This window comes from Seriola aureovittata, chromosome 12, assembly GCF_021018895.1.
Source record: "Seriola aureovittata isolate HTS-2021-v1 ecotype China chromosome 12, ASM2101889v1, whole genome shotgun sequence".
Lineage (NCBI taxonomy): Eukaryota > Metazoa > Chordata > Actinopteri > Carangiformes > Carangidae > Seriola > Seriola aureovittata.
This window is the reverse complement of record NC_079375.1, coordinates 9596593-9617034: the sequence shown is the minus strand read 5'-3', so window position 1 is coordinate 9617034 and position 20442 is coordinate 9596593. Positions and strand designations below refer to the sequence as shown.

The 20442-nt window shown below is 39.5% G+C and overlaps 1 protein-coding gene across 1 annotated transcript in view; it reads right to left on the bottom strand.

The window, feature by feature from the left end:
• Positions 1-4270: 4270 nt before the first annotated feature.
• insra (insulin receptor a) overlaps positions 4271-20442 on the bottom strand; it is a 52443-nt gene continuing 36271 nt past the window's right edge. The window contains exons 7-21 of the mRNA XM_056392098.1: positions 19476-19602; positions 17898-18151; positions 14969-15136; positions 13683-13881; positions 12724-13004; positions 11725-11864; positions 10944-11103; positions 9992-10091; positions 9831-9898; positions 8488-8717; positions 8243-8353; positions 7950-8109; positions 7573-7702; positions 6898-7032; positions 4271-6077 (exon numbers count right to left, since the gene is read on the bottom strand). Of these exons, the coding sequence (XP_056248073.1) occupies positions 5720-6077; positions 6898-7032; positions 7573-7702; positions 7950-8109; positions 8243-8353; positions 8488-8717; positions 9831-9898; positions 9992-10091; positions 10944-11103; positions 11725-11864; positions 12724-13004; positions 13683-13881; positions 14969-15136; positions 17898-18151; positions 19476-19602 (2621 nt within the window). The 3' untranslated portion in view covers positions 4271-5719. The remainder of the gene's footprint in view (positions 6078-6897; positions 7033-7572; positions 7703-7949; positions 8110-8242; positions 8354-8487; positions 8718-9830; positions 9899-9991; positions 10092-10943; positions 11104-11724; positions 11865-12723; positions 13005-13682; positions 13882-14968; positions 15137-17897; positions 18152-19475; positions 19603-20442) is intronic.

The following is a 20442-nucleotide window of genomic DNA, read 5'->3' as shown; positions in this document are numbered from 1 at the left end:
CCCCTACAAGCATTGTGGGAATCATTTGGTTCAATGCAACACATTCCGCAAATTCATTCATCAAGACTGTGTGCTCCTCACACACAGCCTTTAAATTAATGCAGCCACTAGGCATCCATGCCATGTCTCTGTCAGTATGACCCTACATGCTCTGCTGCAATACTGCAGTTGTTTAACACTGAAAGAACTAATACAACAATGTAGAATTGCATTGTACAAAAGTATTAGCATCAAAAGGTGAAAGCACATTCATACAAACTCACACATTTCAGAGTAATATATTGTATAGTTTTTGATGCATTGATGTTTAAGCATCACTTTAATGTTGCAGCCTGTAGAAGTGGCACTAATTTTAACTACTTTTTATAGCTAGTTGTATAACTTGATAGCTTAATCTGTAACAATACATCAGAATTTATATGATGATTATATTTTATATTAATTATGTGAATACATGAAGTAACTATTGACTTAAACTTACAAATATATGTAGTGGAGTAAAAAGTACAATATTTTCTCCTGAAAAGTACCTTAAAATTCCACTTAAGTATAGTACTTGAGTAAATATACTTAGTTACATTCCTCCACTGAAAAATAATTAAACTATCTCCTATGTTATTGTATAACTGTATCGATCAATGTATTGTGATAATGACAAGAGCCGACCCAAGTCTTTATGAGGCCTTGAGCAGAATTTGATTTGGTCAAGGGCGTAGATTTTGGTCTCAACATTAGTAGGGATGCGACGACCCTGCCACCCCTCCAAAACAAAGAGACTGACTTTTTATTGAGATCAACATCAACCAAACGGTTTATTAACATATAAGATCTGAATTGACATTCAAAAATGCCCGTACGCAAATGCAATATATGTGCATGTGTTGAATTTCCATATATGAAATATATGAACATATGAAGTAAAATCATATATGTATATACAGTATAACCTATGTACGTAAAAATTACATGTGTATCCTGTTAGATATTGGAACAATATCATATATTGATATATATGCCTGGCTAATACAGACATGTATTTTAGTATGTCTGTATATATATATATATATATGTATATATATATATATTATATATATATATATATATATATATATATCCATCCTGAAGCTTGTCAGTATATGTTCATTATATAGTCTATGGAAATATAAAAGATAGACATGTATGGTTGAATTAAATGATAAATTATGAAGAAAATCACATACAAAAATACTATTTAATGCATAAAAACATCATAGTATAGTAAAGTATGAAAACGTCAGAGTATAGTAAGGCAGAAAAAAGCGATGGTATAGTAAGACACAAAAACGTCACATTATAGCAAGACATAAAAACGTCATATGATAGTAAGAAATAAAGAGTCATAGGATACTAAGGCATAAAAGTTCATGGTATAGTATGGTACAATAAGTCACAGTATAGTAAGACACAAAAACGTCACAGTATAGTAAGGCATAAAGACGTCATAGTATATAAAGGCATAAAAATTCATAATATAGTAAGTCATAAAAATTCATAGTATAGTAAGTCAAAGTAACAGTATAGTTATTCATAAAGTCATAGTATAGTAATATATAAAAACTCAGACTAAGATTAGATTCAACTTTATTGTCATTTTGCACAGTACAGATACAAGCCAATGAAATGTAGTTTGCATCTAACCAGAAGTGTAAAATAGCATTATTTACAGATATGTGCAGGTTAAAAAGTAAGTACTACAGCATAAGTGAGGCTATATCCTACCATATGTCCAGTGAGAGGTGGTATGTAAATAATCTAAATACATCTGTACAGAGAAGTGGACAGAGTTAGATAAAGAGTTTTGATGTGATGTTATGCAGTATAAACAGTATATGTACATTTAGTTATATGCAGAGTATGTAGAGTATATAAACAAATATAATTATGTACAGTTGGTTACATGTCATTATGGAACATCATTAGAAGTGTAAGTGGTTTAGTCTGTGCAAAATATGAATAGTGCAAATAACATCATCATAAAAGTACTGTAAACAGTGCAGTAATGAGTGCAATGATGCTGTTGGAGTGGTGTTGTGGAGTTCAGCAGGGTCACAGCCTCGGGGAACAAGCTCTTCCTGAACCTGCTGGTGCGGGAGCAGAGGATCCTGTAATGCCTGCCAGATGCAAGGAGGGTGAAAAGTCCATGGTTAGGGTGGGAGACATCCTTAATAATGTTCCTCGTCTAACCCAGGCACCGTTTATGGTAAATGTTCTGAATGGTGGGAACCACACTGGAGTGCTTTACGGTCTGATGCGGAGCGGTTGCCATACCACACTGAGATGCAGTTCATGATTATGCTCTCAGTGGTACAGCGGTAGAAGTCCACCAGTATTTTGGGGCACAGTTGAGTTTTCCTGAGGCTCCGTAGTAAGTAAAGGCGCTGTTGTGTTTAGAGAAATCATCGTAGATGTGGATGCCAAGAAACTTCAAGCTTGCCACATGCATAAAAAGCATAAAAGGTTATAGTATAGTAAGGCATAAAAAGTCATAGTATAAAGATGTCAGTGTAGTACGTCATAAAAACATCATAGTATAGTAAGGAATAAAAAGTCAGTAGAGTAAGGCATAAAAACATGCCCCCTGTTGGCTACTCGGGCCCTAAGCAGCCATTTATTTTGCTTCAGCCTTGGGTTGGCCTTGATAATGACAAACCTGTTTCACTTTGATTACTTTGATGTTGATTACTGTGTACACTGTTTTATGCTGATCTCTTTTTATTTTTTAAAATAAGGAGTAACTGTATCTGATAAATGTAGTGGAGCAAAAACTACAATATTACATGTACATGATTGCACAAAATGGAAATACTCAAGTATAAACACCAAAAAAAACTGTACTTGAGTACAGTGCTTGGTTACAATAGTCAGGAAGTCATGAGTAAAAAGAGTGGACCTTTTGGTAAGAATGTTTTGTCAACTTCTGTTTCCAATGTTAAGACTGAACTTTCGATTTGAATCTTGAAGCAAGCATGGACCAAGAGTCCTTCAAGTGCTCAAGTGACTATCTACTGGGGAAGATTGTGTGATACAGTCGAAAGTTCCTGGACATTTACTGAGTGGACACCTTGTGCTGAGAATGTTTTGTCAGCCAGTCGCCATACTTTCAAAGACTGGTTTGGTGGTTCACTTCGGCCTCTCTGAAATGACTGGCTTTAAATATGAAGTGGTACAGACCTACTTGTCCTGACATTAACCCATTCAGTAGAATCTAAATCACTTGAACAAGTACATACTAAATACAGGTTGTATTTCATGATTGGAACAGACTGACATGTTGTATCATAGTGCAACAGGTGATGTGAAACATCTCCAAGCGGTGTGGATATTGGCAGCGGAGCTGGTTGATCCAGAGGAATGGAAAGTGGCAGAATTTTTGATAAATTTAAAATGAATCCAACAATGATAAAATAGCAGACGTGGTCCTCACTTTACCTGAACTGCACTGTGCAGGTGAAACGAGCTGCAAATCCCTCAATGTACCCCAGGACATTGCTTTACCTTATCTTAAAGATTACCTGTCTTTCTAAATATCTTTAATGGACATACGTTTTCAGTCAGTATTGGGCTGTCCCAGTAAAGTTAATGAAGTACTCCAGCTTCAATATCAACGGGTTGTTTTTTCAATGTAAATATGGTTGGAAGAGGTAAAGAGATTTCAGTTCCACAAAGATCAAACTGCTTAACTGCTTTCTTTGTTATCCCCCAACCAGAAATCCAAATTACGTGGGTCACAGCACTCCTGCTGGAGGGAGTGTCGAACATTCATACACACATTTTTTGGTCTTGTCCATATGTTAAGCCTTTTTTGGAAAGGAATGGGACATTTATTCTCAGAGTTTCTGGACCTGAAATCTAATTTCTCTGTCACCTTCTGGTACCTTGGAAAGCTTGGCCTTTGCCTCGCCTTGTGCTGCATCCTCACTATACGTCACCCAGTAAACTGCCTACTGAGTGCAGAGTTCGTGATGAGCCAGGGGAGTTTCCATATCATTGTTGTCCAGTAGGTGGCATCATTGCACTACAGCACTTCTCTGTCAAACCCAAATACACTACAGTCTGATCCAACATTTCTTTATCATATTTTTAAAATTTGTATTTCTGGTAAAAGTTTGTACGTACCTGCCACAACTCTTAACCAAATTTGAGGGATCATTGCTAAATGTTTTTTTTTTTTTTTTTTAAGGTGTAGTGTTAAGTGGTTGTTTAAAAGAGGAATAACTCCCAAAACATAGTGTAACTGTATTTCTTTTTTACTCTCAAATATCAAAATATGGACAGGCTTCAAAAATCCCACATCAGCCAGGCTCTACTTTGTATGTAAACTGACTTGAATGTGTGTATATTACATTTTTGGATGGCTGGATCTGTTGGAAACAAACCCCTGCCTTTCCATGCTCTACTCAATGAGAGAAAACCAACTTCCCTCTATATACACAGAGACACAGTATTCACTGAAGAAACACATCACCATCTGGAAAATAACAGAAGCACTGCCAGAGCCTCTTCATGAATGCACCTTGCTGCATTATTTACAGCACTATTTTATTTGATCTTGATATGATGGGCAGACATCTTAAGCTGAAGACGCCAAATGCTTCTCCCAGGCATCGCATAGCAAAAAGACCAAGTGCTGCTGGTTGATCATGAGTCCAAAAAAGCTAATTAGTATGATTTTCTGGATTAGAAAAAATAAACATAAGAGACTAACATGTAAAAACATTTTCTATGACCGGAAATACCTCAAGAATGACAACATATCAGCTATGTACAAAAACATCAATAATATATTTATATATATATATTTATATATTTTATCTTCTATACCCACTAAAATATACCAAAGAAGCAGCTATTGGTCAATCTGAGGAACTCATTCGCCAACATGTTTTTGAAAACAGTTTAAATATCCTTCAGCTGTAAATGTGAAAACTCAAAAAAGGAAAAAAAAAGAAAAGAAAAAAAAGAAAGACAGGTAAATAAATTAAAAAAATATAACCCGACAAAAGTCCTGTGTTTATCCTGTGAGCCATTTTGGAATACTGCAGAGTGTGAGGAGGTAAGCCACTTCAACCAGCTTCTCCAGTGGATAAGAGTTTGTTCAAGGATGGGTCGTCTTCGACCATCCAACAGAGAGTTCCCAAAGTCTTTCATTTCATCAGTTCGTCATCCACTTGCGTACGAAGATTCAGACACAGTTCCATGACAACTGATGTAGGCCACAGACAAAATAGAAGGGCACTTTTTTTTTCAAAACTTAGCAACCCAGGGATGAACCCTTTTGTTGAAGTAGGGGGCAGGGACACAGTCTGGACTCAGGGAGGGACAGTGGGTTTAGCAGCCTTCTTGTTTGTCAAGAGTTTGTTTCACAGTTGAATCCATTATCCACCCAGTCTAGCACAAACTTGGCAATATATATATACAGTATATAAACTACAATCATTAACAAGAGAGACGCAGGAGATTCATCCTTAAATACAAAAAAGTGTCTTCTTGTGTCCGTATGTGGACTTGCTGTAGTGTGTATTTGTGGCATCTGAGGAGAAAAATAAGGTCCTGAGATTTACACTGAGGGGCTTCTGAAGAGAGTGTGATAAAAGTGTGATCTATATAAAATGACAACAAAAGACAAAAATATATTTAAATCTATAGCATCGATGTGTATGCACGGGATGTGTATAGTATGTTAGGAGGGGCTGGACCGTGGTAGGGCCAGTATTCGTCCGTTGGTCTTTCCCCCGTTCATGTGTGTGAACGGGATGTGGTGCTCCTCGTAACTGCCCCTCAGGCCCATGGAGGAGGCCTCGTCCCTGTCCAAACACTGCTCCCTGTGGGAGTAGGACGACGGGTCCAGCGGGATGCTCTCCATGTTTTCCATGTCCAGATCAAAATCTTCACTTTCGGGCGGCTTGTTCTCCTCGCTGTAGAAGAAGGAAACCTCCTGGAAGGAAGGATGCAGGTCCTCGCGCAGCATCTCGATGATCTCCTGGAAGGTGGGACGCATCTTGGGGTTGTACTGCCAGCACATCTGCATCAGGTTGTGTCTGGGTGAAGAAACAGGGAGAGTGCGATCACAGTTAAATGATACTGATGTCTACATTATTCATGCATACATCCTTTGTTTTTCAGTAACATTTGCTTAAAACTAATGAGCCCATTAAAACTACTTTGCCATTAAAGAAAAACTAAAATGAAAATTTAAGATTTACATTTTCAAAAAGAATGAATGGGTTTGGGGCTGAGAGGAGCAGAAAATAATATAATATAATATAATCCTGTACAACACCACTTTTAACTATGACTGAATTGACACTGCATTACATCTGTCCATCCTGAAGAGTGACCTCCCCCCTATGTTGCTCTCTAAGGTTTCTTTTGTTTTCCCTATTTGTTGCACAGATTAGGTCTGAAACTAACTATATTTCTTATCGCAGATTCAATTATTTTCTCGATTGATCAATGAATTGTTTGATCTACAAAACGTCAGAAAACCATGAAAAATGTCTCCAAATGTCTTGTTTTGTCCGACCCACAGTGCAAAACCCACAGATGTTCAGTTTACAGTAAGAAGTCAAAACAGAGATAAGCAGAGAATCAGAGAGTTTGGCATTTTTCATTAATAAAATGCTTAAACGATTCATTTATTATTAAAATCATTGCAGGATAATTTTTCTGCCAATTGGCTAATTGATGTATAGACTAATTATTGCAACTCTAGTGCAACTTACAAGATCCTCTGAGGCAAATTTGGGATTGTGGGCTATGTAAACAAACCGACTTGACTCAGGTTAGAAATAATTTACATATAACAACACAACTAGTTTTTTCTGTCCGTATCAAATGTAGCCCTGCTCTTGTACTTACAATCTGTCTGCACAGTTGTCCGGTCGGTCCAGGAAACCTCCGTCCATGACAAACTTAAGGACCTGCTCATTGGACAGGCCCTGGTACGGCTGCTCAGCCAATGTGCTGATCTCCCACAGCACAACCCCAAATGACCTGGCAAACAGGAGGAGGAACGACAACAACAGCGACACAGGGAGAATGAGGACAGGCCAATTAAACACCTAACAAGAGTGGATCTGTCTGTAAACACTTGATGCAATGAACAGGTAGGCCAAGGGCAGAGGCGGCGGCTGCACTGCTGGTAAACAACCAACGTTGAACGTTGAAAAAGCCGGTTAGCTGCACACAAGCGTTCTGGTCTCACGTTTTAAAATTTGTAATGTGTTTACTGTTTGTTATTCTAGTCTGGACTCAGATCTCTTGTGTTGATCAACTTATCACTTACTATGTGTGTGTAAAGTATGAACAATGGTACTGTATTAAAAAGGAAGCTGCAACTGAGGAGCTGCTTATAGATTTAGAAACATCAACCATTATAAAACTTCTGCTAAACAAAACCGGATTTCCAAACATCCGGCTGCTCCACGTTCATTTTCTTACTTTTAGGTAATACTTGACTATCACTCATAACTATACATACTATGCACAGCACCTATAGCAACACATAAACCTGAAGTTAGAAGTGTCACTGACCAGCAGTCTGAATGAGCAGTGAAGACACCGTCCTTCAGAGACTCAGGTGCCATCCACCTGACAGGCAGCAGGCCTTTCCCTCCTTTCCGGTAGTAGTCTGTCTCGTAGATGTCTCTCGTCATACCAAAGTCTGGGAAGAAAAGATGAAAGTTATGAATTAAGTTAGTTACAGTCAAACATGCGCTGGCTTGGTGTCTTTGAATGTGTCTTATTCAACTTTCCTACAGATTTCAGTGTCAGTATCTAAACACTGGTGTTGAAGCCACTGAGGGGCTGCACAGACGGGACAGTGACTGACGTGTCCAGTAAAAATCCCACATGTCTTGACTTTAACCAAATCAACTTCTGTGTTTCTGTTGTGTTTAATAAAAACGTACCTCCTATTTTGACGGTAAGATCGTGAGCTACCATGCAGTTCCTGGCTGCCAGGTCCCTGTGAACAAATTTCTTGGCGTTAAGGTAAGCCATGCCGTCTGCGATCTCAGCAGCCATTTGGATCATCTCCTTCAGAGTGGGCGGTGGACGCCCGGGGTTGTTCTAGGGGACACAAGAAGAGATTTTAGATTTACGATCTGCTCATATAGAAAATTCTGTTTTATTTTTCATGTCAGCAACTCATGAAACAAAATTACACTTTGTGATGCAGGGTTGACTGTTGTAAACTCATTACCTCAGCATCAGGTCGCAGCGAGCGCAGGTAGCTCTTCAGGTCTCCGTGGGTCATCAGCTCCATCACCACCAGGGTGGGCTGGCCCTTGGACACAACACCCAGCAAACGCACCTGGGAGACGAGGACGAGGAGTTTTTCATTTCAGTATAGTTCGATCACATTATGCAACCATGACGATTGCTCCAATGATTTATCCTCTATGTACAATATGAATTCTTCTTGCAAAAGATGTCGTCTCTCCTTACCACATGGTGGCAGCTGAAGGCCTTCATGACCGACGCCTCGTTCAGGAACTCGATTCTCTCCCTCAGACTGGCCGACTCGTTCACCGTCTTCACCGCGACGTGTGTGTCCGGCTCGCCTTTGATGATGTCCTTGGCGATGCCCTCGTAGACCATGCCAAAGGAGCCCTGACCCAGCTCCCTCAAAATGTTGATCTTCTCTCTGGCCACCTCCCACTCGTCCTCCTCATACACTGCAAACACATGTACAGAAACATATACATTACATATTACATGTTATGATGACTGAGTTCACAGGCACACAAGAGAGCGGGTTACTGGCATTATTTCAAGTGAATTAAATGTTAATAAGAAACCTCATTAAAGGTATATGATGCTACAGTGTGAAGAGTTGTGTGAACTATTTTTGGCTTTGGACCATGTGAACTGAATGAATGAGCGTTGATAGAAGAGAGCAAAGTTTTTCCTAACTGCACTGAATGTTTATTTAATAAACCCAATCAGACTTCATCATGTACACGTGCAAATCATGTGCCAAATAAAGTTTCTTCTGGAGACATCTATATGTATCAACTATCTCTGAATCTTGATCCGTCAAAGGAAGTTCCAGAAATCAAGATGAAATCTGGGAATTGATCTGAATCCTTAAATGCAAATGAAAGGCTTAAAAAGCAGAGAGTTAACAGTGACATCATGTAATTCATGATAATCACTAATTACTAGTGTTAAAATGTTATAAAATCACTTAGGAAAACACAGAGAAACTCCCTTCCATCAACACATGTAGTGTCAAACTTTCAAACACATTCACCATTTTGCACAATGAAGCTTAAATGTCCAAGTGAAATAATAATAAGCAAAACCCATATTTGAGTGAAGGGGGATTTATACTTGACACAAGGGGTGTGGTGAGGATTATTGCTGTCAAGCTTTGATTTAAAGTTCAACGTCAGATTTTGCTGATGGTACCACTGTAACACTTGAGCCCTGTATTGTACATGATCAGGTCGTATTACATTGTCCACACAGAGGAAGGTTTGTCTCCTCTCCTTACTGAATTGGAGACTACTGGTGTGAAATGCCATGTTAAAGATTTTTCATTCACTGTGACAGAAAACCGTGATTTTGGTGTTCTTTGCTCTGCTGGTTAAAGGAAGAGGGAAGAAGTGACTGAGCCTTTCTTTAACTTGCGAGAGAAAACAAGCCGCCAAAGCTGACCAACTGTAGTTACATTTTTTAACAAGGTGCCATAATCGCTTAAATCAAAACTATAAATCCACTTTCAGGTTAAAAAAGAAAACACAGCGTCTGTATTATTGATCAAAATGCTTAAAACCTTCGCTTACCATCATTAGCGCTGAGATACTCTGGGTTTGAAGAAGTGTAGATGGGACCACTTGGCCCTTGAGTTTGACTAAAAGGAAAAAGAAAAAAGCATTTCATAAAATGTTGACGAGTTATGAAATAATAAGAAAATGGCCTTTAACAGGATGGGATAATTGCATACTTCTTCTTGAACATGACGAATCCTGTCACAGCCACAAACAGCAGCAGGACAAAGCAGATGACCGGCCCGATGACGATCTTTACAACGTAGAGAGGATCGCCTGTTCAACACAACCGCCCAGACAATGAGTCACATTTCAGGTGAAGAACAAAAACAAGCTCTTATGAAACCCACACGTTAAACCGCAGCTAGAATCAATATGCTGCTCTGTGAACATAATGAGCTTCAAATACAATTAGTAGCAGGCTTTTCGTCATGTGTGATAATGGTTAAAAGGACTGAGTCAACAGCTGATCAGTTTGTAGATAAGAAAGCGTCAGATAGTAAGGTTAATGAATAGCAGCTACAAACAGCTTGAATTTACTAAGTATGATAAGATTTGATTAGAATTGAGGATGGAGAATTGATACCTTTTCTTAATGTTTTTAGCATTTTCTGAATATATTTCTAAAGCATGGAATAGCAGAAGAACAACTTATGATAGATAACATTATACTTTCATCTATATGGATTACAGACCATCTAAATCAGACATATAATGTTTTAACTGACATAAATTTGTCTGGATTATGTTTGTTTCTATTTGTAAATCATGTTTACACTTGTGAAGCTGTGCGTATACGTTTATTTAATTTCCATTGTTGGATGTGTCCTGCAACTTTATGTGTAGGCTATTCATTCTTGTACAAGTTCAATATATTCTGCTGTATGATGCTGGTGGGTTTCCATAGCAAAATGTTTGATTTGTTGTTTATTAATGTGTCGGTGTTTAATTCCATGAGAGATGGGTCATGTAAATGGCCAGACAGAAAAATAAGACTATTCATTCATTCATTCATTCAAGAACTTTTCCTTATTCACAAACATTTTTCAGAGTATGAAAATGATCAAAGGAATTTCCTACTAAACCAAGTCTTGGCTTGGTTCGCCTTCACGGCAGACGGAAACTTACTTGCGTCCTGGACATAGAAGTACGTGGGCTCGGTCCAGGATCCGTTCCCGGCCAGCGATGTGGCCCGGATTCTCACTGTGTAGTTCCCAGGATGCATCACTTTCAGCTTGCAGCCACGGGTCACTTTGTACATGTTCCTCGACACGCAGTAGTGCAGCTCCTACAGGGGACAACAAAGAATATACAATGTCGCATGACAAACAGCTGCTTCATAATTTACCAGTTTTAAATATCGTGTTTAAAATAACATTTTGACTCATGTTGGAGGAAACTAAAATACTTCAAATTGTTCATGTTTCCATATTTCCACTGTGGAAACATTTGAGTTGTTTTTTTTTTATTATTGTTTTCCACAGCAAATGACAGTCTGCAGCATCGGACAAATGTTTTGTAGATCAGTCTCCATAGCAACTAAAACATGGTGCAACGACAAAATGACTTCTTCATTTAAGTAATCAAACAAATGACATTACTGAGACCACAAGGCCAAACTTCTAAATACAAGTCAAGTAATAAGCATTGCCTCTCTTATTTGTGCTGCATGGCGAGCTTTAAGATGGATACATTTAATTTGATTTGATTGTCTTTCATTACTGCTCCGAGCTATTGTGTTTAATGAGGAAGGGAAATATGAAAAGTGCTTTCTGAGTAAGAATGAGTTTATGTGTAGCGGTAAACTTAAAATGAACCCATGTACTCTGTGACCCAGCGACACATGACGCTGCATACACTAGAACAATAAAGGCATGACAGATGTGTGTGCAGATGTGTGTTCCTTCACCTCAGAGTCTCCCAGTCTCTTGTAGTTGACTTCGTACAGGATGATCATACCATTAGGGGCCACAGGTTCCAGCCATGTGATGTGCACAGTGTTTTCTGCCACATTGTAACTGATGGGACCAACGATGTCATCCGCTTTGTCTGCGGAGAACAAAGTCACATGGTTTCATGAATCATATAATTATACATAATTCTGGTTGAAACGGGATGCTGATTTGGAACCTAAAGACATCGACACTTAGGATGAAAGTGAGACGTCAATTTCACGATTAAACCCTGAGAAAAGTTTAAACAATTATTAGAGTAAAGCAGTGGATCACTTGTGCCAAGATAAACGGTTTGCTTTGATAGGATGGACAGAAACCAGCGACTTCTGGCCCCTTGGTGAATGTTAAGACCAACATTCACTCTTCTCTCAGCTATGTCTCAACCTCTGAGAAAAATATCTGGTTTTTAGCTGATAAACTGGGAGCAGCTGAGAATTCAACCAGAACGTTAAAGTCGTGAGCTGTAAAACCAAAACAATGAGCTGAAACAAATGAAAATGCTCTGTAGAGCTGAGGGGGAACTGCAAGTCAGGTAGCAGTCAAGTAATAATTATCTGAGGTGGGTTTCTCACTTCAAGTTATACTTTTCTCATTATACGTATCATTCTTTCCCTTGTAAATATAAAAATATTGATTACCGCAGCTTTAAGAGATTTGTGTAAAATGTGTCATGTTTAGCTTAAAGTGCAAAAAAATCAGTAATGAACATTTCAGAACCAAAGATGTTGCTAAAATAAACAAATAAGAATCCTGAAGATTATCACTTCCACAAGAGAGGGAAAGATCTGTGACGATACTATTAATAAAAGTAACTAGATAAATAAATAATGATCAGACAGTCAAAAGCTGAAGTAGGCAGGACCCTCTTAATGACAGGGTTTAATACATAAACCTATATTATCCATCTCCTTAGTAACGGCAACAGAGGAATCAAACTCTCACTGTCTCTTTACCTTCAGGCATCGTGCGGGCGCTGACATACGCTGCCATGCTGCAGCGGGCCGGGTCGGTCGGGTGGTTGCATGCATGGATCTCAATCTGGTAGCTGGTGAAGTGCCGCAGGTTGGAGATGACAGTGGACTCTTTGGCGTGGACCGTGACCACAGACTTGGTGCTTTCGAAGGTTTCCTCGTCATTGGGGATGTGTGTGCCCTCGGGCGGGCTGGGGGCGGTGGTGTGGAAGGGGAGCGTTCGGTTGGCGATGCCCATCACAGAGCGTCGCTGTCTCGAGCGTCTAGACAAGGCAAGACATGTTAAGAGTGCTTCACATAAAGTATAACAGACATCAAAGTTTGAAAAACAGCATAAGACATTTAGAGGGAGGAAGAAAATCTAAAAAATTAAAAAGGATGAAAACGTAGAATTAAATAACAGGGAAAAACCGACAATCTGACATTCATACTGGCTTCACACGGCTGCCTGACCAGCTGTGTAGCACTGAGCAAGGAACCAGAGTTTGAAATTCTCTTTCTGGCTCTTTTTTATGTTACTCAACTATTTTTCACTTTTATTGTGAGCAACTGAGTGCAACACCATGAAACTCCTCGAGGAGAGACTGCCTGAAAGTGTGCGCCGTTATCACGTTTTTAAACAATATCACATCTCGTCTCTCACAACGACAGGCCAGCTTTTCACTCTGTCTTCCACTGTGGTCGTTTGGATCAATTTTAAACAGTTTTGTTTTCCCGATGTGCTTGGAGAACATGTTGTATAGACTGCTTGAGGACTGTGCTTGGATGCATTTACAAACATTATTTTTGTGTTTTTCTGTCTGTCCATGCACCTGACAGAAGCCTTTACCTTAAAAAAACAGTCCTCTAGAGGACAACGTTCATGAATGAAAAAACACAAAAACTACAGCTTTCTTAACGTTAAATTCTTAAAAAGACAATTCTGTTGTCAGTTATCTTACTTGATCTCAAAGACTTCATTGTGCAGGTAATTCTCAAAGGTTTTGCGATACTCTGAGTCTTCTTTCTCCTTCTTGAGCTCTTTGTCGGTTTTGGGGCAGGCGCAGCATCGTGTCCCCTGGCCCTGCTCCTCTGTCTGGTTCCACTTCTGCTCCTCGTCACTGTCCACCTGAGTGGGCACCCGTGATGGCAACTTCATCCCTGGTGAAAAGGAGGCAGACATGGCAACCAGAGTGGAAAAAAAAACAATCAATCAGAGAGAATGGGATGACAGCTGAGATTAACACAGTCTGATGCACAAATATCCACACACACGCCTGAGGGGCAGGTCTGTCATTGTCATCCCCAGGTCTTCACCCTCTGTAGTGGAGATGAATTACTAGTGACATGACCTCCCCGCAGACTCCCATTTCTCTGGGTGTGTGGGAGTTATGGGAGTTCAAAAGAGGAAAGCTTGGGCTCGGTTGTGTGCTAATATGGAAGGGCAGTGATGGCAGGGCATAGACGCAGGTCAGGTTGTGACAGGAATAACTCTACTAAGATAAATATCTGAACGTTGCCTGAACCCGAGCCAGAGTGAGGGGAAGATCCTGATTGTCTTCGTACAACGTTTTGTGCATTTTAAACTACATAACATCACCCGAAAAAGATTCCTGTACCTTACCTCCATCTGATTCTCTTGCTTAGTCGGAACAGAATAGCGCTATCTCTGTTAGGAACAATGGTTCAATTTACATGAAGATCACTCTGATTAAAATGCACTCAAAGATAAAAACCGCTCCACAAATTGTGTCATGTTTTTCTGTTGCACATATTTCATCCTGCAGAGGCACCATTAACACCGTGCCTTAGACATTTTGCTGCCATCACGTGGTAATGTTTCATTTAATTTCCTGCCAGGGCTCCTAAAGCTAATGAAACAGCAAGGCGTCTTTAGCTGGTTCTGGAAAAGCTTGTTGTGATGCATGTTGTTAAGATTGTAGGATTTTTGTTGTGTTGATTTATATATAATGGGGGTCGATATTTATTTGGAAAATCGAAATAAAATCTTCTACCTATGAATTACCCGTCAAGGTGAATGAGATCACAAAGTCATTACAGAGCATCCTGTGAGGAAACTGGAGCAACTTCAGGTCATCAATAGCTTTCGAGTGAGAACAGCTCTTCAACTAATGGAAAGCTGGCAAAAGTTGTTTCTTTTTTTTCCTCTCAGACACAGTCAGACACACAAAACCACTAAAAATGCAGCAGACACAATAACAGGACAACCGCAAACAATGAGACTCACCTTTCTGACAGTAGTCAAACTTGTAGAGCTCGCTGGCTTCAGGTTGGCGCTGGCAGAAGACCAAGTAGTGAGTGATGTTGCCGTTGGGGTCATTGGGAGGTTTCCACTTGAGGATGATCTGGGAGGAAGAGTTGGACGAGGAAATGGGGTCCAGCGGGACCGAGGGTTCTAGGGACACATCACAGAAATACAGAGGAAGTTGTTCAGTAAGGAGGAACTCTTATTACTCGGTAGACGGGGGGTGAAACAATATATATATATATAACATGGTACAATATGAATCGTGGACCTGAAAAATGAATGAAAGCAAATTAGACTTCCGAAAGCATACAGTATGTCCCAAAACACTGGTTGTGCAGCAGTGAAACAAAAACACAAAGCTAACAAAGTAGAAATGAGTGAGACACAGGGTACAAGCATTAAAACTATTTAAAAGTAAGTTAAGTTATGAATAAAAATATAAATATTCAGCCTGTTGCCTGAAAAGCTGATTTTCTGTAAGCAAAGGTCTTTTTTTTTTTTTTTTTAAATACTGCCAGTATAAATTTTGTTTAAATTTTTATTGTGCAGCAAAGCAGTTCAAAAAATTATAAGATTAATGAATGAATCTGTTTTTCTTAAAATGTCATTTCTCATATTGAAATCGTCATGATTTTACCAAAGAAAACAACCATTACTGTTAAAAACATCCTGTAAAAATTTAGTAAATGTTAAAAGATCAAATCTTATCTAAAAGAAGGTTATGAAAGTGACTTTGAGACAAGATCTAATGAAATCAATGTAGAAAGTCTGGTATACTGACGTCCCAATTAGTAAATGTCTACAAATGAATCATTGGGATTTATCAAACACAGCAAAGAAGAAACGCTGTTTCAATCTCATTTGCATTTCATATCACACTTACTGGCAGGGTGTTGCCCTTTGACCAGCAGCTGTCTGCTCTGGGTATTCCCCCTGTTTTTCTGTTTGGTAATTACATTACTCAATGTTTGTATTCCCCTCATAATAGATCAATTGATAATATGAACACTGTCACTTTGACCAATTTACATCCAGTCTATAGTTAGTGACGGGCAAATGAACAAAATATTGATTTTTGCTAGTATTTCCTGCACTATGGGCATCACAAGAAAGAGAGGTATAGAGGTTTATTGCTATAGAGGTTGTGATTTGCACATTTCTGGAAGGCACTTTCAGAAACTGCAGGTACTTCTGGTTTATAATTGTATTTCAGTTTTAGTTTATTCGTAGTTCTCAGTGTGGCTTTGGTAGTTTTAGTTCAGTTCTTTTTTGTGTGTTTAACTGTGGTTTAGATTTTTTGTTTCAGTTCTTGTTTTCAGTAGTTTTAGCAGCTGTGGTATTTTGTATATTTCCAAACTTTGCTGTGAAAACACAAAATTCAAATTATCTATGTTAATTTTCTTAATGAGCAAAATTTCACTATCACATCATTTTAAGAATTAATATGACTGAAAGATCACTGGTATGTTCAAGTTGCAAAACAAAGTAGGATGTGATGTATGTTCTTCTGTTCTTAACTGGGTTCTACTTAGTGAACACAGATTAACAGCACTAACACAAAAGGCACAACAAACATTAGTCACTGTGTGATTTGCAAAAGCAGGATGGGGTCTGGTACCGGCCACTTATTGTTTATAATCTACATCTAAATGTGTTTTTTGATCTTTGATTTTGCATCAACTGTGGCCAGCTGATAAAAAAGTAGAAAAAAAAGGTTGCTTGCTACATGTGGCTTGAACACTGACTGGCATCACCTTATATCCTACTGTGGATGAGGCATCTTTTGAGTTGACATATGAATCAGATTTTTGAGTGGGAGGCAAAGAAACCTCTTGAAAATGTCCTCGCCTGAAGTAAAAAAAAAAATATATTTCTGAGAAGACTGAACATAAGTTTAAATGTTGACATTGTACATTATAGAAAGTGTGTGTGAGCGGGAGAACGGATGTGAGCAAGGAGCGGTGCGTGGGGATGTCAGATTGAACCCTAAGGAGACAGAGAGACCTGAGCTTCGTTGTCACAGTGTGATTTTGTCGTTCCCATTTCATGACAGTGCAACACACTGGTCCGACCGCATTGTCAGACTAAGTTTCACCAGCAACAGCTTATCTGGAATGACAGCTTTGCCCTTCTGACGAGGTTTGCTGGTTAAAAGTGACACAGTCCGGGATCCGGAGCTGGGTAGACAACAACCCTCCCTTGGCTGACTGCTGGAAGCCTGTTTCACGTGAGTGAGGGTTGTCATGTTTGATGTTGTTTATCAGGAAGGAAATGCACATTGAGTAAAAGGAAGCCACTTAGACGGGCCATCATGACTACGACAAACCCAAACTGCACACGACACACTCTGTGGGTGGCAGAGTACAATTAGTTTCTGGGGAAGAGATTTATGATCGCTGCGTGACCAACTGATGCAGACACCTTGCACGAGGTAGCGCCCTGTAGGTCAGTGGCACCCCAGGCGAATCGTGCCATCTGTCTTCCTCTTCCCTGTTCTTGTGCCAAGGACATTTTGGCAGCAGCCAGACTGACACACACCAACACCGACTCCGCCAGTCAATGATAGTAACACCGCAGGAAATGTGGATTCAAGATCAGCCTAAAAATAAGTGAATGAAGTCTTGTACAATCTGAGGAGAATTCATTATAGGAGTGACTCAGTATGCTCATACAGGCCTTTTCCATAGTGGGAACTTATCATAATCACAACCTGTGCTTTTACAAGGTTTCTGCAGGGTTCACCAAGTTACACTGAAGATCTTTAAGAGCGAGTTAATGCCACACATAACACAATATCTGTTTGACGAGGTGAGGGGTGAGGGGTGGTGTCCAGAGATTTGAAACACAACAAGGTTGTATTTATTTTACTGAAGAACCATTGAACAACACAAATATGAATCAGTCTTACTGGTGGCATTGGTGCGAACATAGATGATCTCGCTCTTGGCTCCGTGGATCTGGTGCTCGTCAGAGGCTGAGAGCTGGGTTTTCACCATTATGGCGTACTGTGTCCACGGCTTCAGCGGCAGGATGAGATGACCTGGTTCAAACTGCTCTTTGTCCCCCTCTGAGGCTCGACGTGGAGGGTCCACGTCAGCGATCACCCAGCTGTTGGAGCCGCAGGCGTCCTGCCCATCAAACTCAGTTACGTTCTGAAAAGGTCTGTGTTGGGAAAAACAATAAGAGTATCCAAATGAAAAGTGTGTTATGTGTAGGCCTAAATTGTATTTCACTTGAGAAAGGCTATTGAGTTTCAGTTTGATGCTTTCAAGCAATTTATCATTGTATTTACTGGACCAGTCAGAAGAGGAAAAGAGCTGTGTAAACATCACTAAGGCCAGAGAGTCCCTCATAATGCAGCTGGTTCATAGGGAGGATATTCAAAAACACTTTCTGATGAATTTATCATTGTGTGGGGGTGTCACTCCGAAAAGTCAGATTTGAACAAATGAGAACTAACTACTTATTTGTTGAAATTAATTCAGTGCAATCCCTATCCAACCAGCAAAAGACAAAGAGAATAATCGCCTTGTTTACTGTGGATGTGCAATATAACAGAGTGACAGTGTGTTTTAAGAGCACCCCCAAGCTCGAGGAAACGGCACGGCCAGTTGTGAATATACACTGATTTTTAAATTTGGTCAGACCATTACAGATTCAAAGTTGTTTTCCGCCCACAGTCAATTAGTTTAGTTGTTAAGAAGGTGACAGCTCTAATGTTTTTAGATGTCAAGTCATGACAAAAGCTGAAAGACTGACTCATGTTGGTCATGCTAAATGTAAAACACCCACTTATACAAGGAATTCACACGCCATTCTGCACATTATACCTACAAAGTTGTAGCTTAGAGGAGGAATCCTTTTACACATTAAAGACTGTTTGCTGGTCTTAGGAAGTACTACTGTGCATGTGGAAAAAAAAGTTGTATGAAGCCTTTTGTGGCTCCAGAGGGAGCCGGTTGGAGCTGAAGGCAAAAGAATCTGTATGTGTGAAGTTAGAAAAGTGTCTCTGACCAAACTGTCAGTGCACTGTGGGTATTGCAAGCGCCGGGTTTTCAAAATTAAGAAAAATGTGTGGAATAAAAAGGAAGATATTTTAGGGTCTGCCGCATTTAATCTGTTCATCATGAGAGCGTTAGTGTGTGAGGTTCAATGAAACCTCTGCGTGACCAGCAACACCACTAAAGGTTGTACCGACTGATGAATCAACACAAACAACAAATTTGATGTTTGCCATTAATTTATCTTATCAATAAGACAGATTGTTTTCAGATTGTTAATGTGTTGTCACGGTTTCTATGCAAGTGTTTTTAATGAGTCAGTGAAGCAGGAATTGACGTTATCACTATCCACCAGATCTAACTGATCAGCATGTTTCTACTTTTCTTATCTACAAAGTGCTCAAGCAGCTGAAAACAATATTTGTCTGGCAGAGATCCAAGTCTGACTGTGACTGTGGGTGACTGATGACTGAAAATTAACTTACGCTTCTTTGTAAAGCACCATGAATCCCAGCAGGTCTCTGAAGTCTGGGGGCCAGAAGGGTTCCCACTTGACCATTATTTTATCGCTCATGGTTCGGATCTGGGTAAACCTCAACACATGGTTCTCGCCTGAGAAGAGACATATATCAATTAAAAGCAATAAACAGCTGAAAAAGTTCCAAGTAAAGCAGGTTATCATTGATGTTTTTAAACTGCTGTTATTGGGAGACATTAGTGAAGAAACATCTGCTTTCATTGATTTAACAACCCAATGTCCTGGAGCAGCTGCCGCCTACCTTCACCTACTCAATCAATTTTAATAGATTAGGTTTAGATAAGAGACTGTTAACCACCATTCTAAATAAAATGGTCTTCAGCAGACAAGCAAAGCTATATTTACTTTATGTGCACACGTGAACATCTGTCTTTGCCTTCAGTGTGGTTGGACAGAATTACATAACTGTAGTGCAAAATAAAAATTCAAGCGTTGGAGCTGAGTGGAGTTAAGAATTCAATAGTGCAAGAGCATTTAGGGTAAAATTCTTCGTCCTGCACTGAGACTGGAAAGCAATCAATGATCCGACGCCAGAGACTATTTCTGAATACAGATAGGCGCCCTATACATGACCACCTGGTACTGACAATTCACACCTAGGCCATGTGATAAATGAGTCAGTTCCAATCATTCATGCAGACTGTGAGATGCAGTTAAGAGCTCAGAAAAAGCTAGTAAGTGGACCTTTGAGTCAAGTTAAGTGTGCCACATGTGCTTTGCCGAGGTCAAGAATGAATTTCCATGCTCAAAACTTTCTGTATGTGTCTTGGACATTTGACACTGCAAAGCGTGAACGCTGCAAAAAATGTGATGAATGGATAAGAAGGATCACAGACGCGTTTGCTGAGGGTTGACACAACAAAGCAAATGTGAGGCAAGTTCATCATATTTTTTAAGGTACTTATTGAAAACTA